The sequence below is a fragment of the Acinonyx jubatus genome, chromosome C1 (assembly GCF_027475565.1).
Source record: "Acinonyx jubatus isolate Ajub_Pintada_27869175 chromosome C1, VMU_Ajub_asm_v1.0, whole genome shotgun sequence".
NCBI lineage: Eukaryota > Metazoa > Chordata > Mammalia > Carnivora > Felidae > Acinonyx > Acinonyx jubatus.
Genome location: NC_069381.1, coordinates 4,364,775 through 4,391,380, shown reverse-complemented (window position 1 = coordinate 4,391,380; position 26,606 = coordinate 4,364,775). Strand labels below are relative to the sequence as shown.

The window sequence follows — 26,606 nt, the reverse complement described above, 5'->3', positions numbered from 1 at the left end:
CTAAGACGCTGGCCTTTATTTCCTGTTGTGTCTCAAGGGCACCAAAACCGCATATGGACATGACCAGGAAGAGAAATGAGCACCAAATTGTACAGCGGTCAGAAAAGTCTCCCCTCAGCCCTTGGAATGACCTCTGGTCAGGAATCGAACTTTCTGCTCCACTGGCTCCTTTGTCCTCACATTCCATTGTCTGTAGAGGTGGGCTTGGAGGAAAGCCCCTCCCCCTGCCCCATGAACCTTGAAGGTGACCAGGGGCTTGCTTTTTCTTTGTTAGTATGTAGACTTCTGTCATTACTGATCGCCTATTCTGTTTTTGAATTTATATTGCCATCTTGGGGGGAATGAGTTGTGTAGATTTTGTAAGTGTTTTCCTTCTGTGTAAGACAACTTAGGTCTTGGAGTTACTTGATCAACCCCGTTTAACTTTTCTGACTTATTCGTGATCCTGTTGTCTCTCTCTGAAGCCCACCTTCCCGAAGCAGCATCTAAGATGGGTGTAGGAGGTTGACTCTTCAAAATCCCATGACATGGACTGTATCCACCTGCCCCCTATGCTCTACAAAGCTGTGGCCATGTTCAGGGGTTCAAGAGAAGGACAGTTGGGGCCACTGAGCCCAGCACCTTCCATAGAAAGCCCTGTGCACATTTGTCGGTGATGATTTGAAAAGGCAGAGATGGTGGTGGAGCTTCGAAAGATGAAGTCCTTGAGCTCAGATTTGAGTTTGACTTTGTAGCAGCCTTATCTGGGGCAAGCCGGTTAGCCTCTCTGAGCCTCTCTCTTCACCCATAAACTCCAGACAATAATTTCACTGTCCTAGGGCTTTGGGGGAAATTAAGCAAGAATGCATGTAAGTGCTCAGCATAGTAATGGGCATGTTATTATGTAAAGTAAATGTCAGTATGTTGTTATTAGTATCGTGAGCATAAAAGTTAACAAGGAATGTGCTTATTGATTTGTCAGAGTTCCTCACACAGTTTGGATGAGCCCGCTGAGTGATTGATGTTTTGTAAATACCTGTCCCCTCTCTGCAGCTTTTCACTCTCATGAACCACAGTGTGGTCCCGGCCCGGGTGCACGGGCGCTCGCTCTCTAGCCAGCTTTTGGGTCAGGGGTCCAAGGTCAGGGAAACTCCTTCTCCACCTCAGATCACACTTTTAGATCTTTCTGATCCTCATTGTGTTTACCTCCTTTTAAATGGAGGTCCCAATACCAATTTCATGGTGTTCTGTGAGTATTTTTTTTAATGTTTATTTATTTTTGAGAGAGAGAGAGAGACTGCGAATGAGGGAGGGGCAGAGAGTGGGGGACAGAGGATCTGAAGTGGGGTCTGTACTGACAGCAGCAAGTCCAATCGATGCGGGGCTCAAACTCTCAAACGGTGAGATCATGACCTGAGCCAAAGCCGGACACCCAATCGACTGAGTCACCCTGGCGCCCCAAGGTGTTCTGTGAGTATTAAAGCACCAAATGAGGAAATACCAGTGGGAGTGTTTTGTGCAAGTGTGTGTGTGCACCACATGTGTGCCTGTGTGCCACCTTGAAGTCCCCTTCGGCTTTGGCTCCTCTGATGCTCCCTTTGTCCTCCTTTCTTACCTTGCCAGGTGCTCATTCTCCGTCCTGAGAATTCCCCCAGGTTTGGTCCTTGTGAGCTTGGCTCTTTTTAAAATCTCTTGCTTCTCCTGCATCTCTGTGTGCCTTCTGGGCTGTACGTGGTGGTCAGATTCACCTCCCCCCCCAGCCCGATGCTTCCAATTTCTCCCCAACCCATGCATCTGAGCCAGAACTCCTGGAGTGCTTTTTGGTCTGTTTCTCCTTACGGTATTGAGCCCCTTTTAATTGTCTGACAAACGCATTCAGCTCATAAAGCCTCCCCTTGACCCCCTGCCAACTCTGATCCTTCATTTCCACTCTGACTCCTGGGCTCCCAACCAACCCTCTAACCTCAACCCTGTGGTTCTGCTGCACTTTTCCTTAGGTCTCTCTGATTTTGATTTTTGTCAGTTCTAGTCAGACTGTACCAAATTAATATCAACAAACAGTACCAATCGCATTATTTCCCTGCCCAGAAACTTGTCATGACCTCCCATTGTTTATCGGGTCAGGGTCAAACTCTCGGCTCCGTTTTAAAGCACCTTATAAATTAGATGTTTTATGTTTTTTTGCCTATCGTACGGTGATGTTCTGCTTTTCTCCACTGCAAAGTAAGCGTCATGTGGTTTGGGACCACAGCTGTCTGATTCCCCATTATATCCCTTTGGACAGTGTGAGTATATGACAAGTACCTACCAATGTTTACTGAATGAATGAGCAAGTGGATGGATGTCCAGGTTCATTTCCTGCCAGCCTCCTGCTTATACTTCTTAGCTCTTGTCAGTTTGGTCAGTGTTCTGTCTCTGTCCCCAACACTGGCCTGTTCGTCAGCCCGTCCTAGATACCAAAGCAAATCACAGTCCACCTTTTTGCATTCCCATGTGGGTCCCTCCACCTCCATGAAGTTTTCTTCGCATTCTCACTGCCCCGAACTTAGTTCCCCCCCCACTAATGTTAGCATTTCTGTCTTGTATCGTTTAGTTAAATCCACACATGTGGGGTTTTTTTAGGGGAAGCGCACATCCACACGCACACCTAGTTTGTAAACTCCTTAATATATTTCTCTTGTACCTCCTGTGGTACTTAGGACAGGGCTGGCACTCGATCAGTGGACCGACTCAAAGAGGTCAGTATTTACTAACATCGTATTCACGTGTCTAGACGCGTTTTACTTTGTGGAAAACCTGTGTCGAAGATCACATTGCGGCTTTGGCAACAAACCGCTCTAGAGGAATTTTTTGGAAGGAGTTTATCAGTTATCAGCTTGGCATTTCTAAATTTTCACTCATAAAAACTGCTCAAAGTCAGATGCAGGAGGAAGAGAGCAAATTGAAATGCAGGCCTTGGAGCTCGCTCCCTGCGGAGACTGGGTACCAGGCCGGGAGACGAACGAGGGCTTGTCCTGCTGGGCTGGTGCTTTTTCACCTGGGAGACACCCTGTTCCTCTTCTGTTTATTGCAGGGGGAACCGGTTACTTCTTTCTCATCTCTTGCTCTGGCATCAGTGATGATATTGGTAAAAGTAAATGCGTTTCAGATGGATTCGATTGTAGTTTCTTTTGTCGGAGCTCAGTTTTCAGGATGGACAACACGGGCTTAGTCTCACTTGAGATCCCGTTCTGCTTGAGACGCTCTTGTAAAGGTGGGTGGGGCGGAATGAGTCTGCACCATGCCTGAGATTGAGGGTGAGTCCGCGTGCACCGTTGGGGTCTTGCTGTTTGCGGATGAACCCCAGCTTATTTCCAGACCCTCCAAATGAAAATGTAGAAGGCTGTGTTGAGCAGGGCAGATGAGAGTAGAAGATGGCAGGACTGTGTGTGAGCGTGGTTTTATTGTGTGGAGTTTCGGACTACGTAGTGGGAACCTTTGCAAAATGAAGTAGGAAATTTTTCCAAGTCCGGTGTAGTGCTTTGGTGAGGACAGGACTTGGTCTCCTCAGTGACACCAAGTGATCTGGAACAGCCCTCCTCCATGAAGCAGCTCTTACTCAGCACAAAGAACCCAGACTCTCTTGTCAATTAGCTCTGAAATCTGCTTTTTCCTTTAAATTGTATGAGCACCAAGTATCATAAAAAAATTACAGGTTTTATTAGCTGATGCAGTTGATTTCAATCAGATTGTCATGGAACATATGGACAATAATGAATCTTCAATTGTGGTAATTAGGCAAACTTCCCAAAATCCAATAGAACATAGTTTGTGGAGACTTCCTTCCGGAAATACAGCAACATAGATGCAGCCTGGAGGTTTGGGCTGGAAAGTATAGGCTTCAGCAACTAAAGACCTCGTGGCTTTCCTTTTCCTAAAATGAGCGTGGTGAGGTGTAAGTTGCCGCTTACGTGCTTCAAAGTATTGAATTAAATATTGTCATTGCGTTAGTTTTAAGTGCTGCACACCGTTTATTGGTTCTTTGCTTGCGGCCAGGACTATGCTTCCTGGTCCCCTAGTGGCTGAGCGAGGCCCTGTGACTAGTTCTAGCCAATGATATGAGTGGAAGTGATGTGGGTCCTGCTCAGGCTGAGGGGTTTAAATGCTGGTCTGAGAGCCAGAGAGTCTCTGTCTCTTGCCCTTCCCTCTGCCTTAGAGACTGGCAGTGGTTCAGGGGCACCAAAGTGGCTCAGTCGGTTAAGCCTCCGACTCTTGGTTTCAGCTCAGGTCGTGATCTCGTTGTTCATGGGTCTGAGCCCTGCGTTGGCATTCTCTCTCTCTTCCTCTCTGCCCCTCCTGCACATGAGTGCGCGCTCTCTCTCCCTCTCTCTCTCTCTCTCTCTCTCTCTCTCAGAATAAATAAATAAACTTAAAAAAGAAGAAATTAAAGCTCAATTAATAAAATATAAAAGGAGACATAAAGTGTACTAGTATTTCAGTAAGGCACAGGAAGACTGAAGGATTTCAAAATAGCTGTGTATTGAAAAATAATGAAATTACAGAGATACAGACATCACAGCAGATAAAATGAAAAATATCTAGTAACTACACAGTGAAATAACTGAGAGCCAGTTGAATGAATCTCTGAAATCTCTTATATTTGTGCTGTAAAACTACCACCTTAGAAATTACTAGCAAACACAATACACAATACACAAGTACACATTTTGTTAACCATCAAAACAGTGATGTCATCACATATCATTTGGCCTTAAGTAAATTCCACTGTACGCGTGACACGGTGAGAAAAAGGCAAGCGGTAGCTTAGTTTTATTGAAACTAGTTTTCAGACCCCCAGGGGGCCCCACGCCACACCCCAAGAACCGCTGCCCTCCCCGATCATGACCAATACGGTCTCCGTTCAGACATATGGGTGTTCCTCACCCATTTCCACTTACTTCGTTAAATGAAAATAGAAAACAGAAGCAGAGTGGCAGTATGCTCTTTGAGTGTGTGCATCACATTGATTCCAAAGATGGTCTTCCCTAGACTTTGGGTAGGTGGAGGTAGTGGTAGCTTCTTCAGTGGCTTCATTATTCAACGGAAGCAAATAGGATGAAACTGGAGTCCGAGACTTTTCTGAGGATGATGCCACAGCAGAGATCAGAAGAGAGACAATGTATAGGTTTGGTTTTGTAAAAGTGGAGAACTTCTGTGTTTGCTAAAGACAAAAAACCAAAACCTAAAAAAAAAAAACCCATAACACAATTTAAAAACTCAAAAGGAGTATACAGTATATTTATTTGATCAACAATTCATCTATTTCCAATGTATATAAAGAACTCCTGGAAGTTAAGCAAAAAAAAAAACAAAAAACAAAAAAAGGGATAAATGCCCCAATAGGAACACAAGACAAAGGAAACAAATAGGTTATTTCATAAAAGAAGAAATCTAAAATGCAAATAAATACATGGAAAAATATCCACCCTCAATAGTAAACAAATGTGCAATTTTTTTAATGTTTATTTTTGAGAGAGAGAGCAAGTGGGGGAGGGGCAGAGAGAACGGGAGACAGAGGATCTGAAGCAGGCTCTGTGCTGCCAGCAGAGAGCCCAACACAGGACTCGAACTCCTGAACCAGGAGACCATGACCTGAGCCGAAGTTGGATGCTTAACTGACTGAGCCACCCAGGTCCCCCCCGTTTTTTAATGTAAACAAACATGTAATTTAAAACAGGGTACCCGTTTTGGTCTGCCAGATGGACAAAGATTGTTTCCTTTCTTATGGTAACATTCAGTGCTGATATGCTGGGTCTGCTGCCCCCCCCCCCCCCAACAGCCAGAAGATGTGACGTTTATTCCCTGGAGAAATTGAACCAGGAAAGCTTCAGAGCCTAGACCTAGACGCAGTGGAGGGCGAGAGTGGCACCCTTACAAAAGCAGGGAATACATGAGCGATTGTATCCCGCATGGTGAGACTTACAGCTTTTCCCATTTGTTCTCTGTGCTCTTTCCTGAAAAAACTAACCTATCAAAAAGAAAACACTGCCAAGTGAAACTTCCCTTCCTGGTCCTCTCCCAGCCATTCCACAGAGAGGCTCATCAGATGACAAGGCCTATTCACATAAGGCTTCCAAATACTTTCTTAGTATCTTACTGTCACATATACGTTGATATCAAGGAACCATTGAATATTTGAAGGAATGCTCCAGTCTGAAATTCTAAGATCATGCAGACGGCGAAGAGAAATAAAAGAAGCAGTGCAGCGAGTTTGAAAACTAGATGGTCTTCAGAGAGAGAAGATATTAGGTGTAAGAAATAAGAACAAGGTGATACTTTTAAAAGAAATATATACAAATGAAGAAACTCCTGGAACTTAAAAATAAGATAGAAGCTAAAACTCTATAGAGGGCTGGAAAATGAGGAAATCTCCATGAAAGTAAAATTTAAAACTTAGAAGACCAACTCTTAGGCAGTAAAAAGGGGAAGACAGTATTAAACAGTTATTATCAGAAAGATTCTCAGAACCAAAAAGTATGAGACTCTAGATGGAAGGGGCCAATGAAGTAACTAGCACCGTGGGTGGAAGAGAAACGACCTGTGCTGAGGGTAATCATAGGTTAAAGAGAGCGTCCGAAAAGTTTCCAAATAGATCACAAAGTATTGGAAATTGGAATGACATTAACCTATCTCGGCAGTGGTACTGTAAACTAGAAGACAATGAAACAATACAGTAAGAGTTCTGAGGGAAAAAATATTTCTGGGCAAGAATTCTATCCTCAGCTAACTACTTATCAAATATAAAGGCAGAATATAAGAACATTTTGGGGTGCCTGGCTGGTTCAGTCAGTAGAGCGTGCAACTCTTGATCTCAAGGCTCTGAGTTCAAGCCCCATGATGGGTGTAGCTTACTTTAAAAAAATTTTTTTTTAATTTTTTAATGTTTATTTATTATTGAGAGACAGAGAGAGACAGAGTGTGAGCAGGGGAGGGGTAGAGAGAGGAGGAGACACAGAATCTGAAGTAGGCTCCAGGCTCTGAGCCATCAGCACAGAGCCCGACGCGGGGCTCGAACTCACGGACTGTGAGATCATGACCTGAGCTGAAGTCAGTTGCCTAACCAACTGAGCCACCCAGGCGCCCCTCCAAAAAAATATTTTTGAGATCTGCAAAGTCTAAAATATTTTTCCTCCTAGCCAACCTTTGTAAAGGAAACTACTGGAGGTTGAGCTTTACTAAAATAAAGAAGAAAACCAGGAAAGAGAAAGGTTGTAGGATACAGAACAGAAGAGACTGACTCAGGGAGATACCCTGGAGGATGGTGACAGGAAATCCTAGGATGAAGTTTGTCTAGCAGGCCTAACATTGGACACAATGCAGAGATCTCTGGGAGGGATACCTCTTAGGAAAAAAGAAAAACTTGGACTTGGTAAACTGTTTTGTATTTTTGTAGTGAAAAGAGTATTAGAAGTCTCTACTTATAAGTGCTTTACTATGAGGAGCTGGAGAAGAATCTGTGATAGATACCTAGAAAGCTAAAGCAAATGGAAAAAAGTTAGGCAGTTACTAACTCCAGGAAAAATTAAAAGTAGTTCAGGAAAAGAAATAACAATCACAGTATCTGGTTCATTCATTTTTGAGCTATATTTTCATAGTCATAATAAAAATTAAATTAAGTTTCAGGGTACCTGGGTGGCTCAGTGAGTTCAATGTCTTGATTTTGGCTCAGGTCATTATCTCATGGTTGTGAGGCCTAGCCCCAGGTCAGGCTCCTCGCTGGGTGTGGAGCCTGCTTGAGATTCTCTCTCTCTCTCCCTCTCTCCCTCCTCCACTTACATGCCTGTGCACTCTCTCTCAAAATTAAAAAAAATTGAAATGATGTGGAAAATACTTAAAGACCAATAAAAGTCACAAAAACAAAACCTCATAAAGACCTTTAAACAGAAAAAAAAAAGACAAAATTATAGAAAAACAAATATTTTGTCTATAATTTTCTTTTTTCTTTTTAAAAGTTTATTTATTTCGAGAGAGAGAGAGCATGTGAACAGGGGAGGGGCAAAAAGAGAGGGAGTGAGAGGATCCCAAGCAGACTCTGCACTGTCAGCGCAAACACAACGCAGGACTCAGACTTAGGAACCGTGATCATGACCTGAACTGAAACCAGGAGCTGGACACTTAACTGACTGAGCCACCCAGGTGCCCCTATTTTTATTTTTATTTTTATTTTTTTAGGTTGTTTTTGTTTTTTGTTTTTTTGTTTTTTTTAAGTAAGCTGTATGTGGAGCTCAAACTCAGCCCCTAGATCAGGAGTCACACTTGCCACCAACTGAGCCAGCTGGGTGCTATGTACTTTTCATTTTATCCATGATGAGTATGTATACTTTTCTAATAAGAATAAAGGTTTTTTTAAGGTAATTCAACTGGGAAAAACCTAGCACTTGACTCATTTCCTTAGCCTATTTTGACCAGAAGAATTGATGGCCATTTTTATCTCTATGCTGATGACAAAGCTTTTGTTCATATTTTTGAAATTGGTGTTTATTGTGCTTCATATCCTCACCCAGACTTAATATTCTCAGTCTTTGTCATTTTAGATATTCTCACGGTTGTGTAGTGATACCTACTTTTGTTTGTAATTTGCACTTCCGTAATGACTAATAATATTGAATGTCTTTTCATGTACTTTTTAGCCATTACTGTATCACCTTTGGTTGAAGTTTCTGTTTAAATCTTTTACTCATTATTTTATTGGGTTTTCTTCTTTAGTTGTAAGAGCTCTTTGTATTTTCTGGATACGAGTCTATTGAATACATGTTTTACAAATATTTTTCTTTTATTCTGACAGGAAATCTTTAACTCAAGGTTACAAAAATGATCTCCTATGTTTTCCTTTTAGAAGTTTTATGGTTTTAGCTTTCACATTTAGGTTTTTTTTTTTTCCATTTTTGAGGTTTTTTTTTTTCAATTGTTTAAACTGTAAAATACAAATAACATAAAATTTTACCATCTTACCCGTTTTTAAGTATACAGTTCAGTGGTGATAAGTGCATACATATTGTTGTGTAACCATTACCACCACCTATCTTCTAAAGTCTTTTCATCTTGCAAAACTGAAATTCTACCCATTACACAGTAACTCTCTACTCCCCCTCCCCTGCTCCCCGGCAAGTATTATTCAACTTTCCTGTGATTTTTGACTACTCTAGGTACCTCATCTAACTAGAATCACATTGTATTTATCATTTTGTGACTGGCTTATTTCACTTAGCATGATATTTTCAAGGTTCACCCCTGGTGTAGCATATGTCAACGTTCCCTACCTTTTTAAGGCTTAGTATTCCATTGTATGTTTTTATCACATGCTGTTGCTGAGCAATCCTCTGTTGATGGACACTTGAGCCGCTTCCATATTTTAGCTATTGTGAATAATATTGCTGTGAACCGGGTTTACAAATAATCTGTTTGAGACCCTGCTTCCGGTTCTTTTGGGTATATGCCCAGAAGTGGAATTGCTGGATTATATGATAAATCTATTTTTAGTTTTTTGAGGAACTGCCATACTGTCTTCCACAAGAGCTATACCACTTTACATTCCCACCAACAGTGTACATGGATTCCAATTTCTTCACGTCCTTGCTAACACTTGTTATTGTCAGTTTGGTTTATAATAGCATCCTAATGGGTGTGAAGTGATAGATAGCTCATTGTGGCCTGATTTGCATTTCCCTAATGATTAGTGATATCAAGCATCCTTTCATGTGCTTATTGGCTACTCTTGTATCTTCTTTGGGGAAATGTCTATTCAAGTCCTTTGTCAATTTTTGAATTAGGTTGGTTATTTTTGGTGAGTTTTAGGAGTTCCTCATATATTCTGGATATTAATCCTTTATTAAAGATATGATTTGCAAATATTTTCTCTCATTCTTTGGTGGTTTTTTCATTTTCTTGATAGTATCCCTTGATTTACAAAAGTTCTTGAGTTCAGTTTGTCTATTTTTTTCCTTTATTGCCTGTGCCTTTGATGTTATATCCAGGAAATCATTGCCAAGTCCACTGTAATGAAGCTTTTGCCCTATGTGTTCTTCTAAGAGTTTTACACTCATAGCTCTTATGTTTAGAGCACCCATCTATTTTTAGTGGGTAAACTAATAAATGAATCCAGCGAAGTTGCAGGATGCAAAGTCAACATACAAAATCAGTTGCATCAACTTTTATATACGGTGTGAAATAAGGGTCTTACTTCATTCTTTTACATATGAACATCCAGTTTCCCCAAGCACCATTTGTTGGAAGAACTGTCCTTTTCCTATTGAGTAGTCTTGACACCTTGTCAAAAATTATTTGACATATATGTGAATTTGTATTTCTGGGTCCTCTGTCTTATTCTGTTGGTCCGTATGCCTGTCTTTATGCTAGTGCCACACTGTTCTGATTACTGTAGCTCTGTAGTAAGCTTTGAAATAAAGAAATATGAATCCTCCAACTTTGTTCTTTTTCTGGATTGTTTTGGCTCTTTGGGAGCCTTTGAGATTCCATGTGACTTCTAGGGTGGATTTTTCTATTTCTGCAAAAACTGTCTTTGGGATTTTGATAGGGATTGCCTTGAATCTTTTAGTTGCTTTGGGTAGTATTGGCATCTTAATAATACTGAGTCTTCCAGTGCATTGATATGGAATGTCTTTCCATTTTTTTATGTCTTCTTTAATTCCCTCAGCAGTGTTTCATAGTTTTCATTATAAAAATCCTTTGCCTCCTTAGTTCCGTTACTGGTTTTTTTTATGCTATCGTAAATGGACTGTTTTTCTTCATTTCTTTTTCAGATTGCTTATTTTTAGTGTCTAGAAATGCAGCTAATTTGTGTGTTGACTTTGTATCCTCCAGCTTTGTTGAATTCATTTATTAATTCCAACAGTTTTTGTGTGTGTGGAATCTTTAGTTTTCTTCATACAAGATCATACAATCTGGGAAAAGAGATTATTTTACTCCTTCTTTCCAATTTTGATACCGTTTATTTCTTTTTCTTACCTAATTGCTCTAGCTTGGACTTCCAGGACTATAGAATAGAAGTGGCCAAAGCAGACATCCTTGCCTTGGTCCTGATCTTAGAGGAAGTTGTTTCAGTCTTTCACCATTGAGTGATGTTCACCATAGGTCTGTCTTCAGTTGTAAGAGCTCTTTATGCCTTTTATTATGCTGAGGTAGTTTTCTTCTGTTCCTAGTTTGTTGAGTGTATTTATACTCAAGGGTGTTGAATTTTGTCACATGCTCTTTCCTCATCAATTGAGATGATCGTGTGGGGTGCTTTGTTTTTCTTTAATTCTCTTAGTGTAGTATATTATTATAATGATTGATTTTTGTTGAACTATCCTTCCTTGCATTTCAGAAATAAATTATACTTGGTCATGATGTGTAATAATCCTTTTAGTATGTGAAATTTTTATTTGCTAGTGTTTTGTTTAGAATTTTTGCATTGGTATTCATAAGGTGTATTGGTCTCTAGTTTTCTCTTGGTGTCTTTGTCCAGATTTGGTATGAGTTTGGAAGTGTTCCCTCCTTGATGTTTTGGGAAAGTTGGAGAAGGATTGATATTAGTTCTTCTTTAAATTTCTGATAGAATTCACCAATGAAGCAGTTAGGTCCAGGGCTTTTTTTCCTTTGTCAAGAAGTCTTTGATTAGTAATTGAATCTCCTTACTAATTATAGGTCTATTCAGATTTTGTTTCTTCATGATTTAATCTTGGTAGGTTTTGAATTTCCAGAAGTTTGTCCATTTTATCTAGGTTTTCCAGCTTGTTGGTGGACAATTAAGTGTTCATAGTGTTCCTTTATAATCCTTTTGTTTCTATAGAATCAGTCATGTTATCCCTACTTTAATTTCTGAATTTAATAATTTGAATTTTCTCTCCTTTTTTCCTTAGGCAGTCTAGCTAGAGATTTGTCAGTTTTGTTGATTTTTTTGTTTGTTTTGTGTGTGTGTGTGTGGTTTTTTGTTTGTTTGTTTGTTTGTTTTTGAGAACCAACTTTTGGTTTCATTCATTTTATTGCTTTTGTATTGTCTATTTTATTCATCTCTGCTCTGGTCTTTATTATTTCCTTCTGCTAGCCAGCTTTGAGTTTAGTGTGTTCTTTTTCTAGTTTCTTAGTTATATATTAGGTCATTGATTTGTGATCTTTTCTGTTTGTTTGTTTTGTTTTTTAAATGTTTCTTTATTTTTGAGAAAGAGAGTGCAAGCAGGGGAGGGGCAGAGAGATAGACAGAGAGAGAGAGAGAGAGAGAGAGAGAGAGAGGATTGGAAGCAGGCTCCAGGCCCTGAGCTGTCAGCACAGAGCCCGATGTGGGGCTTGAACTCAGGAATTGTGAGATCATGACCTGAGCAGAAGTCAGACACTCCGCAGAGTGAGCCACTCAGGCTCCCCTTTCCTGTTTTTTAATGCAAACATTTATGGTTGTAAATTTCCCCCTCAGCACTGCTTTCACTGCATCCTAGAAGTTTCAGTATATTTTGTTTCTTTTCATTCATCTGTTTTCTAATTTCCCTTGTGGTTTCTTCTTGGTTATTTAAGAATGTGTTGTTTAATTTCCACAAACGTGTGAATTTTCCAGTTTTCTTTCTGTTACTGATTTCTAACTCCATCCCATTGTAGTTGGAGAAGATACTTAGGTTATCTCTTTTAAAATCTATTGAGACTTCATTGGTAGCTTAATATATATCTTCTTGCTGTATTGAACCTTTTGTTGATACCCCAATCCCATCACCTTGCTAAGAGCCTTTAGTAGCTTTTATGCAGGTTCTTTATGATTTCCTACATACATGGCATCCCATCTGCACACATCCCAAAGTGTGTTCTGGTGTCACGAGTAGAATATTCTATATATGTCTGTCGGATCTACTTGGTTTACTGTGTTGTCCCGGTCCTGTTTCTTTATTTCTGCCTGGTTATTCTCTACATTATTGAAGCAAGATAGTGCAATTTCCAACCATTATTGTAGGACTGTCTATTTCTCCTTTCAATTCTTTCAATTTTTGCTTCATATATTTTGACGGTCTGTTATTAGGTAACAAATAGTTATAATTGTTAATATGTTCTTTCTATATTGGACCTCCTATGAACATATATTGCCCTTCTTTGTTTCTTGCAACCTTTTTTGATTTAGTGTCTATTTTGTCTGATATTAGTGGAGCCACCCTACTCTCTCTGTTACTATTTGCAGGGAATGTTTTTCCATCCCTTTACTTTTCACGTATTAGTGTCTTTGGTTCTAAAGCTAGTCTCCTATAGACAGCAAATAGTTGGGTCGTGGTTTGTTTGTTTTTTTAATTCATCCTGCTAATCTCTTTTGATTGGAGAATTCAACCCGTTGAGTTTAAAGTAATTATTGATAAGGCGGGCCTTATTTCTGCTGTTTTGCTATTTCCTTTCTATGCCCTGTATCTTTTTTTGTCCTTTAATTTCCAAATTGGGGTCTTTTGTGTTTAGCCATTTTTTAATAGTGAAACATTTTAATTCCTTCCTCATTTTTCACATGTATTCTGTTTTCTTTGTGGTTTAGTGTGTTAAACTACGTTTAACTTCCTACTACTTAATTTGAATTTATACCAGCTTAACTTCTATAACATACAAAAACTTTCCCATGCCTTTCAGTGATCGAGGTCATAGAATTACATCTTTATCTGTTGCGTCTCCAAAAAGTAACCTGATAACTGTTTTCCCTAATGCATTAGCCTCTTACATGATGTAGAAACAAAATGTGAAGTTACAAGCCAAAGTTACAAAGGACTAGCTTTTAGTCTGACAGGCTTTTTTAATGTGTTAGTCACTTAAATTATTAAGAAAACAAAATGTGGAGTTAGGATCTGTTTTTGCGGTTAACACTAGCTTTTATACTTGCACTTGTCTTTAACCTTTACTGAGACCTATATTTCCTCATATGGCTTTGAGTTGCAGTCTTTCATTTCACTCCACAGGACTCCCTGGAGCTCGCTTGCAGGGCAGGTTTAGTGGCAATGAACTCCCTTGGCTTCTGTGTATCCGTTTTTGTTTATCCGGAGGTCTTTGCGTGACCTCTTGTCTGATGCAAGATAAGGGTCCAGGTTCTCCTTTCTGTACGTGGATGTCCCCCTCTTTCAGCATCATGTATTAGAGACTATCTTTTCCCCCTTGAACCATCTTGACCTCTTTGTCAGAGATCACATGGCCATATGTATGTAGGGGTCGGTTTGTGGGCTCACTACCGTGCCGTTGACTTTTACATTGGTTCTTTCCCCTGTACCACACTGTCTCAATTCCCATAGCCTTGTACTAAATCTTAAAATCCGGCCACATAAGTCCGCCAGTTGTGTTTCAGCTATTCTGGCTGATAAAACAACTAGGAAAGTAACATACCTTTTTGTTCCATAGCCTTTGTTTTTCCACATGAATTTTAGAATTGGCTTGTCTGTTTCTACAGAAAAAGGCCTGGTGGGGTTTTGGGTTGCGTGGTATCTGTAGCATGCTTTGGGAGAATGTGGCATCTTAATAATGTTGACTCTTCCGATGCACGAAAATGGTTTGTCCCTCCATCGTTTTCACTGTCAGAGTTGTGTTGTGGCTGCCCATGGACACGTCCTGCACGCACTCGTCCCGTCCATCCCTAAGCAGTTCGTGTCTGTGATGGTACTCTAAGTGCATTGTCTTTTTAAATTTTAGTTTTTAGTAATGTAGGAAAAAATTGATATTTGCATATTGACCCCATATCCCATGACCTCACTGATGTCACTTAGCAGCCTTTTTGTAGGTGCTTTATGATTTCCCACATAGGTGATATCTGCAAATGCAGAAAGTTTAACCTTCTCCCTTGTAATCTGTGTGCCTTTTAGTTGTGTGCCTTACCGCAGGAATTTCATTTTTGTCTTGTATAGCATCGATGAATCCAACCATTTCAACAGACCACTAAACTCTACAGTCAGGTCACAAAGGACCTTTCCACTGTGAATGTTATGATCACTAAGGCTGGATTTATAATAAATTTACTTTGATTAGAAATATAACCAGATGATTGACATGCTGGAACTTTTCAGACTTAAGGTACAGTACATCTCCTTACTTTATATAGGATTTTAGAAACAAGTGTGCAACTGTAGGTTTCATTTTTAATGACAGCAGATTTTGAAATGATACCAGTATTTTTATGATAAAGAGTTTATCATTTGTGAAATATTGAACCAGTGACCTTAGCTATTCAGATATGATAAAAGGCCCAATCTAACCTTTTATTGAACATGATATTTATTAAAAATGAAACTCCTCGTTTCTATTACTTAATCAATAACACATTAGGCCATTTATTAATATGATTACAGAAGGTCTTGCGGATTAGATACTCTGCCCCCTTGTCATCTAGTTTAACAGCCAGGAAACAGCAGTCTAAGCTACAGTCAGCCAGATCTGTCTAATCATGCGCCTGTAACTTTTATGAGATACTGGGAAGAACACTTACAATTTGCAGAAAGACAATAACCTGTAGTTGCTGTCTTGGGAGGAACAAGCCCCTTTTACATCATTCCATGAGTAACCCTGCCTGGAGAAGATCTGTTTTATTAGCTAACCGTTACTTGTTTGCTCAAAACAGTGAGGTTTGGTACAGGTGGCAAGAAATGCGTCGCGTGCTTGGTGTCAGCCAGGAAAGGAGCCTGTGGTAGGAGAGAGAAGAAAGAGCTGCAGAGTCGGGACTGTTGAGGCACACCTCTGCTGCGGGGTCTCATGGCTCTTACTGAGACGGAGTGCCCACCTAGCAAAGGGCACGGGTCCTCGTGAGTTTTCAGAACGAGCTGCTTCCTGGATGAGCATTCCTGTTGCCCTGTGCCAGCACCCCGTGTCCTGTGCCGGTCTCAGTGTGCGTGATGCCACGGGAATGCCGAGCTTCACTTGTGACAGGACAGCCAGGGACCCGGACCCCTTCGGAATGCACAGCATGGTTGAGTGCGCTGCAGGTCCCGCTCCATTTACTCCTCGCGGTAACTTCGAGGAGGGAGGTCCCGCAGTCCGCGGTTTCAAGTTGAGAAAACGAGGAAAAGGTATTCCAAGAGCCACCCTTTGTAAGCCAGCACCATAGGGTCTGCTCTCCCCTCGTTGTCTCCCCATCCCTGAGACTTTGCAGATGAACGAGCTAAGGGTCCGAAAGCTCATGTGCCCCCAGCCCGTGTTCTTCGCCACTAACCTCGGAGGCCGGTGGAGAGAAGGAAGGAAGGCAGCCGGCTACAAGTTGTTCAACAGTGTAACGCTCAGGGGCTGCCCCAAAGGGAGGGCGGAAGACTGGTGCTGGAACAGGGCAGACAGACATCTGCCTGGCAAGGGGCTGGCTCGGTCAGCCACGTCTTTGACCCCCTTCCAAGAAGCTGCTGATGTAAAACTGGGTGCAGATGAGCCTCTGTCCGAACAAGCAGCAACGGTCTGTGTCTGGTTTAAAGGACAGGCGGAGTGTCTCGGGTGTAGGTGTTTCTTTTCCGGATAACCGATCATGTGAAGTCAGAGCTGGTAGGGCTTGTAGCGGTCAGCCAGCCAGCCACCTCCCCGCCCAGACAAAGAAGCCGAGGGCCCGGAGGTGAAGGCATCGTCCTGATGGCACCGACGGGCACCAGGCCTCCCCACGGCCTCTCCTCTCGGGCACGTGTGACTGACATCTTACCAGTCACATGGAGTGTCTTTCTTTTGGAGTTCTTCAGAACCCCTTGTTTAAAACCTCTAGGGAACCTGCCCAACATTGCTGGTTTTCTAACATCTGAAGAACTTAGTTTTGCATAAAGTGTTTAAATTTTGTGCCTGGAGCATCTGGGTGGCTCAGTCGGTTAAGCATCTGACTCTTGATTTCTGCTCAAGTCACGATCTCACGGTTCGTGACAGCGCAGAGCCTGCTTGGGATCCTCTCTCCCTCTCTCTCTCCCTCTCTCTCTCTTCCCCTTCCCCGCTTCACGCTCTTTCTCTAAATAAACTTAAAAAAATAAAAATAAATTTCATGCCGAAAAGTCATTACTAAAGTACAGTAAAGTTTTTCCTTTTTTCCTTAGTGAAAAAAACTCATTAGTCCTGGAACTGGAAGGTAATGAAAAGTTGTGGAAATTATAGAAAAATGTGGTCAGACGTTTTCCCTTGTAACCTTGATCCCTTGATCAGTCCCTGTACTGGTTCTCCTTGGGGACACGTGTTCTGAGGCCTGTTCCTAGTGCACTGTCGGCCCTGGCATTCTCACTGGGGACCTGGTCCCGTTCTCTGCCCGCATACTGGTTTTTTGGTCCCTCTGGTGTGTCATCGGCAACCCAGAAGTGGGCTTCTATTGTCAAAATGGTGAGGGGGTTGCCTCCCAAAAACAAAATGTTCTTTACTTGACCGGTCATCTGGATAGAGCTGCCTGTTCAGCATCACCTCGAATAGACCCAAACGGTCCCGGAGGCTGATATGAAATCACACAGAATGTTTCCCCAAAATAGACCCAAGAGGCTGGCCAGGTTGGTGGCTCGGTGTTCCTAGGGCCTCCGAGGGAGTTTGTGTCTGAGGACATCTTGGTGGCTGTGCGGCAGGCAAAGCAGAGTGTGGGTTTTATCCTCCCTGCCCCCCCCCCCCCCACCTTCTGTGCGGCTAAAATACACTCAGTCCATTGTACTTACTTGGTATCATCTGTTCTTCCCATGGTGCATGTTTTCCCTCAAACTGAGGACATGTGAGGACTGGGGAGCTGAATGCTTGGGGGGAGGTCTTCTGGGTTTGTGGGGGAGGGCTTTTGTTTCTATAGGATAGCAACGCATTTTTGCCCACTTTCTGTGCTCCCTTTTAGAATTAGAGATTGAATCGGAGGCTTGTGTTGGTTTTACAATTTTATTTGTGGTTTTTATGGGTAAATCTTCATCAAGGTTCCTTTGTCAGAAAACTGGATAAATGCATGGCGTTTCTGTCTGATGGTAGATAGCTTTTTTCCTGTCTGAACCAGTTTTCTGTTGAGAGTGCCTCCGCGTGATTTATTTCAAATAACTTGGGTTAGAAAGTAAGCGGGTCTCTGTGACGTTTTTAGTTTCAGCTCAGAGCACATTGAGCCAGTATAGAGACGCATCTGATAGCAGCATTTCCCAGCAAAACACAATTGCTGTTGATGTACATAATTGATCACTTTATTAACTGTGGAAAAAAGAAGCCTTATTGAAGCCACAAAGCATAACTTCATTATGTCCAGAATGTAGAAAGCAAACACATGGGAGAGTGGCTGACAGGTTCCCGTTTCAAGGCTGATTCTGATCACGATAATATTCAAGCAGCATTGATTGTTCTCTAACTGGATTTTTCTCTCCGTAGGCCTCCTCGGAAGAGCTGAAAGCTGCCTACCGGCGGCTGTGCATGCTTTACCATCCCGACAAGCACCGGGACCCGGAGCTCAAGTCCCAGGCGGAGCGGCTGTTTAACCTTGTGCACCAGGCTTATGAAGGTCAGCGGAGGGCCAGGCCTCGCGCACATGCCCTGAAAAGCAGCTGCTCGATTTTTAAGAGGCTTGATTTGTGGAGGACAGAAAGAGAGTCCTTAGAGGTGCATGAGAGAGGAGGTTAGGTTAGTGCTTTTTTACTGACAGGTCCTTTGAAAGAGTAGTAGTTTGCCCTGGAATCAATGTGTCCGGTCAGTGGGACATGCGAGTGTGAGCAGAGCAGACGGGGGCCGGGCTGCAGGGAGCACTCAGGCTCTAAATCGCTCGCTGGCTTTCTTCTAAAGGGAGCTCTTCCAGGTAAAAGGCTGATCGCTTCAGACAGGCCCTCTTTGTTCTCTTTTTTTTATGAGAACATTCACAAGAATGTTTTTTTTACTTGAACATCATTTTATTGGCTCCGGAGCATTTGGTTAAGGAAAGGTTCTAACAAAAGGAAGAAAATGATGTTAGGAAGGCCAACAGGAAGTAGAATCAAGTAATTCAGGTTTTTATACTTACATCTTAGGTACTTCAGAAGGAAAATTTTGTGATGTAGCTGTGTATAAAATAATTGAAGTCAGGGTGCCTGGGTGGTTCAGCCAGTTAAGTGTCCAACTTCAGCTCAGGTTCATGAGTTCGAGCTCTGCATCGGGCTCTGTACTGACAGCTCCGAGCCTGGAGCCTACTTCCGATTCTGTGTCTCCCTCTCTCTCTCTGCCCGTCCCCTGCTTGCGCGCTCTCTCTCTATATAATCAAAAATAAACATTAAAAATTTTTTCCAAATGTTAAAGTAACTGATGGGTCCAGTTTCTGTTGGAGATGGTGGAAAAGCTCTAGCAACCTAACAGTGATGGTTACACGACACTGAATGCACCTAATGCCGCTGAAGTATACACTTAAAAGTGGCTGAAATCAATTTTATGTTATGCATATTCTGCCACAGGTTTATAAATAAAAATTTAAAAATATTAATGCACTCTTAGAATATATGCCAAGTAAAATAAGTTATTCATTCCAGAACAGATTGGTGATTTGCTCCTTAGTTAAACAGACCAAAAATTAGATAATGTGTTTCTTTATGAAATAAAGACTTCTCGTTGTTGGGTGCCTGGGTGGCTCAGTCGGTTAAGCATCCGTCTTAGTCTCGGGTCATGATCTCACGGTTCATAGGTTTAAGTCCCACATTGGGCTCTGTGCTAACAGCTCAGAGCCTGGAGCCTGCTTCAGATCGTGTGTCTCCCTCTCTTTCTCTGCCCCTCTGCCACTTGTGCTCTGTCTCTTTATCTCCCTCTCTCCCTCCTTCCCTCTCTCTCAAAAATAAACATTAAAAAATTTTTTAAGCAATTTTTTTAACTTTTGGGTTTTTTTAATTTATTTTTGAGAGACAGAGCATGAGTGGGGGAGGAGCAGAGAGAGAGGGAGACAACAGAACCCAAAGCAGGCTCCAGGCTCTTGAGCTGTCAGCACAGAGCTCATTGTGGGGTCGGAACCCGTGAACCATGAGATCATGACCTGAGCCGGAGTCGGACGCTTAACCGACTGAGCCACACAGGCACCCCAACATTAAAAAAAGTGTTTTGTTGTCTATTTTAAAGACTTTTTGTTACAGACATAAAAGCATATGCCATATTTCACTTTATGGTTTTATCAAAAAATTGGATTTTACTGATGAGGAAAACTCGGGCTGCAGTGCACGATCCACGTCTGTGGTCAGCATTAGGTCTTTAGCAGATTTAACTCCTGCTCAGAAGCCTGTTCCTTTTATCGTATCCTGTTGTCTGAATGGCTGTGTGAACTTTACCGTTGTCTAAATTACCCCCGTAGCCAGCTTGTGTTGTCCTGGAGATTCAGGGAAGAGTTAACAGAAAACCCGAACGGTTCTTGAGGAAGTGCTGTGGCAGCAGAGCCGCCCCCATGCTCAGCCTCATGGGGAGACCAAGGGAAAGCCGTGAACAGATAAATCCCTACGAAGCCCTACAGATTAGCCCAAGAAGTCTGCCTCCCACATCCTCCAGTGGTCAGCACTCCTTTCTTCCCCGTTGGATTTGCGTATGGATACAATCATTTACATCGTTTTTTTAATTAGGCCTAAAAATACATGGGAAGTCTCAAGGGAGAGAAGTTTCGAAGGTCTTGCACAGAAACTGGCAGAGGAGGTGAGGAAGGGAGCGACCACTGGCTTTCCTGACACGTGCATTCCGTTTGGATGTCCTTCCAGTAGCTCTGTCCCTCCCTGAAAAATCTTTTTCTGATGTACTTATTTAGGTGATGTGGCAGCCACCGTGGTGACAGGTGTTTGGGTCTTAAAATGATTTACGAAAAAGCAGAAGGATATTAAATATATATATAGTAAATATATATAAAGCTTATTCAGACAGGCTCTGATTGTAGAAAAATCTGATTTTACAATCAGAGCCTGTCTGAATAAGCTTTAGAAACTGGAATTAACTCTTTCTTTCTTTCTTTCTTTCTTTCTTTTTGTTTGTTTGTTTGCTTATTGTTGTGTTTTTTGGGTTTTTTTGTTTGTTTTTGTTTTTGTTTTTGTTTTTTTGCTTATTTCTTTATTTGAATCCAAGTTAGTTAACATATAGTGCAGTAATGGTTTCAGGAGTAGAACCCAGTGATTCATCACTTACCTGTGACACCCAGTGTTCATCCCAACAAGTGCCCTTCTTAATGCCCGTCCCCCCACCCACCTCCCCTCCAGCAACCCTCAGTTTGTTCTCTGTCTTTGAGAGTTTCCTAAGATTTGCTTCCCTCTCTGTTTTCATCTTATTTTTCCTTCCCTTCCTCTGTGTTCATCTGTTTCGTTTCTTTAACTCCTGAAATGAACTCTTTCATCCCCAGCTACTGTATAGACTGTGGCAGAAACTTGACCAAATTTGTTAAAAAAATAACTGTTCTCGAGTGGCCCGAGAGTGCAGCTTCCTACCAGGTGCACCTCACAATGAAGAATTGCTCGGACACAAAAAAATCCGACATTTCTCATTTGTGTCCCACCTTTAAGCACATCCTGGACCAGATCAGATAGGCAGTTAGGGGGAAAGATGCACAGGGGTGAAGAGTGCCTCTCGGTGAGATTGTGCTTGGACAGGGAGGAAGGGGAGGAGGTGGATTTACCTGACGACGTTTCCAGCTCTGAAAGGTGAATTCCGTGCTTTGTAAACGTGTGATTTTTAATTTGCAGTGCTCAGCGACCCCCAGACCAGGGCCATCTATGACATCTATGGGAAGAGAGGCCTGGAGATGGAAGGATGGGAGGTAAGAGAACCTGTGCATCTGGCATCCCAGGAAAGTCTTTAAACATCTGCAGAGCACCAACCCCCTGATCCCACAGCCTGGGACCACGTGCTTGAGAACACTGGAAGCTGCTAGAGTCCCTTCCTGGCTTCATATTTCAGTGTAAGAGATGACTTCTAGGCTTGGCTATGCCTCTGCGTACCTCCGTGTGCTCAAGCAGGTCAGCCCTCCAGCTTGTCCCCTGGTTCCTAACCTGTCAGGTAAAAAGCCAGGGGCGTAGGCTGTACCAGTATTTTCTAACCCCCGGGAGGGAACAGGCTGGTTGGGGGTCTGATGGAAGACAGTTTCCGTAGGGGTGCGGTTCTGTCTCCACACGCATTTCCTGCCACCCTCCACCGGTTTGTGCCGCTCCCTCCGCCCCAGGTGACGAGTGACTGCATTTGGGACGTGTTTGTGTTGGTAATGTGCTGTACGTGTGAGCAAATGGAAACACAGAAAAGTTGACAACTACTGGATTGAATTGCCCAAGAGCAAAAATGTTCCCCTGGCAGCCATGCTGTGTAAAAACAGTTACTCACATTCACACAAGCTTCTGTTCTCCCTTTGCTCTGTCGCTCACTAGTCACAGAGCCTCGAGCAGGTCCGTGTTACGAGTGCGGGGAGGGGGAGGGGCGGCACGAGGATCAGATGGGAAGATGGGAGAAGATGAATACGAAAACCAGGGGGAAACCCTTAGGTTGCTGTAAGAACATACAGGTGTTAGTACTTAATTGCATTAAAGAAACTTGGGTTTTGACGCCCCAGATATTGTAGGAGGCTGTTAATGTTAAATTGGCCATTGTTCATTTCTTTCTCATCACTGTATAAATCACCCCTGATGTCCTTGTGGTATTGAATCTCAAGCCTGTAAGCCCGTCTCCTCTAACTAGCGTTAAAACCTTCTACAGACCGTGGGATAAAGAGTACAAGAGAAGCGAGACAGCTTCTGGTTCCCTTTCCACTGCGGCTTAATATTGGTGGCTTGTGGGCCATGTTCCACCCGTGGCCATGTTTTGGTTGCCCACACAACAAATTGAAGTCGCTGTCATTTAAAACTCGGGACATTTTGCATAAAAGTCCGGTTGTCTGTCTTCTCTTGGAAAAATCAGAAAATCTGGTAGCAGCGTATCTGACTTCCCCTGCGAGGAACAGCAGTCCACCAGATCTCCTGAGCCTCTGCCCTGTGGGCAAGGCTGTGCCGTCGGCCCTCCCGACACTTAGCACCTCCCGTGGTCTTACATCGGGCCTGCCCTTCATCCGCGTGTCCTGCCTGGCTCCAGCAGGCGGTCGATCTCTGGCCTTTGGTTTGATGGAAATAGCAGTGCTTCAGGTCACCTTAGCTCATCGTAGCAAAAGCGTTAGGTCTGATAGCTAAGCATTTTTTCCTCCTAAAAGGAAAATAGAATCTTGTTGTATTTACTTTCTCCTCACCTTGTGTCCACCATGTTCAAGCTCCCTTGTTTTTGGAAGACGTGGGTCGGTTATAGTGTTTCGTGGTAGCAGTCAGCGCCGCAGAAAGGCTGCAGACTTCTCTTACATGCCCCTCCCTTCAGAGTCAGGGTTGTTCATTCCCAGCAGCAGCATCCCAACTAATGGAGCGGTGGGGTAACATCTTCCTGGCAAAATATTGTGTGGTTTCCTATCACCAAACCAAATTATCTCCCTATTAGCAACAGAGCAAAACCGCATGCACAGTAGTGATCATACAAGTATGTAGGCAGTCATGGATGGTGAATGGGTAAGTTTTTATATGCATATATTTTAGTAAGCTACTTTAAGAAAATCAAGTTCTCATCGATCAGAATTGGCTTTTTTTGCATTGATTCTAAGCCTTCACTGAATATAAAAATGACTTCAAGGAAGAACACCTGAAGATCCCCTCCCAGATGTGCACTAAGAGATGTATCCGTGTCTAACACATGAGGGGAAAATTGAGCCCCTCATTCAGGCTGTGAATGAAGAGTCTCCGTGAACTCTGGAGCGCTCTGTGGGGCTGGCATGGCCACTCCTAAGAGGAGACCCCTCCCGCTGCTGGCTGGTTCACACGAGGACTCTCCTGCATCAGTCAGAGCTGCTTCCCCAGGGAGGAAGCTGAGTTCCCTTCATGCTGTTGCTGGTGTTATTTTCTAATTGCTGATGGTATCCATTTGCCCCACATCTGTTAGTCTGAACAGATGGGGTAGTCGCCAAAGGGTGCTGTCAGAATCCTAGCGCCTTCAGTCCAGAGATGTAAGAGCCCACCCCAGGCGTAGTGGCCACTCCCTGTCCGGCAGAGGGGTCACCCCCTTCTTTTGGTGGCCGCTGGGGAGCAAATGGGAGCTTGTTCAGGCTGCACTAAGTACCCTGCATTCAGTCATTAGGTAAGTTTTCATTCCTTGTTTTTGTCTTTTTCTTAATGTTTATTTACTATTGAGAGACAGAGACAGAGCATGAGCATGGGAGGGGCAGAGAGAGGAGGAGACACAGAATCCGAAGCAGCCCGAGGCGGGGCTCGAACTCACGAACCACGGATCATGACCTGAGCCGAAGTCGGACACTCAACTGACTGAGTCACCCAGGCGCCCCCCCCCCCCTTGTTTTTGTCTTTTAACCTTCAAGAGGCTTTGTCATTCTCCGGTAGGATTCCACGGGAATGAGATGCAGAGGTTCAGGCACACCCACGTGCAAAGCCAGCCCTTTCAGTTTTCCAAGTTGGTTAGCGGGTTTGTGTGGATACCCACGTTGGAAATGAGATTGGCTTCAGAGTGGCAGGGCTCACCCTGAGCTGGGAAGGCTACGTGGTGCTCAGTCTGCTAACAGCTCGCCAGCGGAACGGAGAGCACATGCCTCAGTAGCCCTGGCAAGACAGTCCATCGTGTCCTTTGGCCCAGACCGTTCACTGTCTACTTTTGTCTGCAGCCCCTTACTTTGTCCTTATTTCACTGCTTCCGCTCTCTTAGACGTCAGTCTTACCGTGTCTAAGAAGGTAACCTGCATTACCAAGAGCTACAGTGTGGCCAAGATCATGAAAACAAAGGCTTGAAAGCTCTCACAGACTAAGGAGACAGGATGACTGAATGCAGTCCCAGAGCCTAGACCGGATCCCCGAACAGACAAGGGACGCGAGTGGAAAAACTGGTAAAATCCAGAAAGTCTGAGTTCAGTTCACGGTAGCGCACCAAGGTTGGTTTTGAGATTTGGCAGCCGTCCCGTGGTTACGTAAGGTGTGAACATCGGGAGAAGCTGGGTGAAGGGTGTACAGGAACTTTCTGTACTATCTTTGTCGTTTTTCTAAAGTTCTAAGTAATCTTCTAGAATTATTCCAAAACAAAAGTCAGGTAGCTAGAATCAGAATTTTCAGACCAGACGGTACCTCGGGAATCCTGTAGTTTATAGCAGGGATCTGAAGTGAGAGATCAGGGGACCCCCGCTGAGGCCACCAGGAGGTTAGAGGCAGTGTGGGACAGCCCGCTTTTCGCCAGGCTGCCTTGCTTTTCAGGGTCCCTGTCCCCTCTCCCACAAGGGAAGTCAGTCTTCCTGGCTAACGCAGGGACAGAACTAGTTGGTGAATGGATGGTTAAGGCGAACAGTCCAGGTGTGTGGATTCACGGGCTGCACGTGATACGCTCTGTCATCAAGAACGTCTGGTATTTACCAGCTGTAGTGCCATTCAGGAAGGTGTGCTCCTGGGTGCACAGGGAGGGCACATGTCTGAGGGTGACCAAGATGGAAGATGGTGACCTGCCCCTGGCCTGGTCTTCCTCCGTCCCCACCAGAGTGCACGCCGTGTGAAGGAGAGCATAAAGGCCGGGGGCCTTGGAAGCTGGAGCGAGACGCCCTGCCCGGCCCCTCACTGCTCGGGAGGTGCCAGCCGTCCTGACTTTGCAGTTAGCTCTGATTATGCGCCAGCTCTTTGCCAAAACTCCTGTAAAATTGACTAGAAATGGGATGACTTAACCCCTGTGGAGCATCTGCCTCTTCAGTTCACCAGGGAGTGTGGGAGAGGGAAAGGGATTTGTACCTATTGATCCAGCCGGCAGAGGTGAGGCAGCTATAGAGTTTTTGAAAACAAATCTTGTTCTGCTCTGGCCTCTGTGGAGCCTGACACTTTCTGGTCTTAATTCCTGGAATCTTACGAATCTATTTTAAAAATACCAATATAGGGGCGCCTGGGTGGCGCAGTCAGTTAAGCATCCAACTCTCGGTTTCGGCTCAGGTTACGATCTCTCCACCGGTTTCGTGAGTTGAAGCCCTGCATTGGGCTCCGTGCTGACAGCGCAGAACCTGCTTGGGATTCTTTCTCCCTCGCTCTCTGCCCCTCCCCCACTCGCACTCTCTCTAAATAAATAGATAAACTTAAAAAAAAAAAAAGCAGTATAGAGGCACATACACCACATACATGGAGTCAGTGTCGCTGGGTAAGTCTGGCTGGTCAGACTCGTGCTCAGTCTGCACTCTCAACACCAGTGTCCCGTTGGGCAGACTACTCGGTGTGAAGCCTTTTCGTCCAGGTAGAACAGCCCGGTTGCTCCGGGACCCATGGAGGGGGCTCTTCCGCTTCCCATCCAGACCCCCTTGGCCGTGGTAATGCGTCACGTAGGTCGCCACTGGTAGGTTCCATAGTCACAGGCCCACGGAATCTGGGTCCCAAGGTCACAAAGAATTCCTAAATATTTTAAATCCTTTTTTCCTGATCCGTCTTGACCTTCACGGTTAAATGGAATAGTTGATTACTTATATTTCCCTGAAGCTCTCTTGTCTTCATTTTCTGTGATGAAGGGGGGGGGGTGATGGAAACTGAAGCACTGAGCCTCACTTCCACTCTGTCCAGGGCAGGGACTTCGGGTGGGTGGGTGCCTCACGCCCTCAGCTTTGGAGAGAAGTAGGTGAGTCAGTTAAATACAACCGAGGGTGTTGTTGTGAGGTAACGAAGCAGTCACTGGCGTGCCATTTAGGACTTTCATTT

The 26,606-nt window shown here is 43.6% G+C and overlaps 1 protein-coding gene across 1 annotated transcript in view; it reads left to right on the top strand.

The window, feature by feature from the left end:
- The window catches only part of DNAJC11 (DnaJ heat shock protein family (Hsp40) member C11), a 70,439-nt gene that overhangs the window by 5,887 nt on the left and 37,946 nt on the right, over positions 1-26,606 (top strand). The window contains exons 2-3 of the mRNA XM_027060545.2: positions 18,280-18,409; positions 21,570-21,643. Of these exons, the coding sequence (XP_026916346.1) occupies positions 18,280-18,409; positions 21,570-21,643 (204 nt within the window). The remainder of the gene's footprint in view (positions 1-18,279; positions 18,410-21,569; positions 21,644-26,606) is intronic.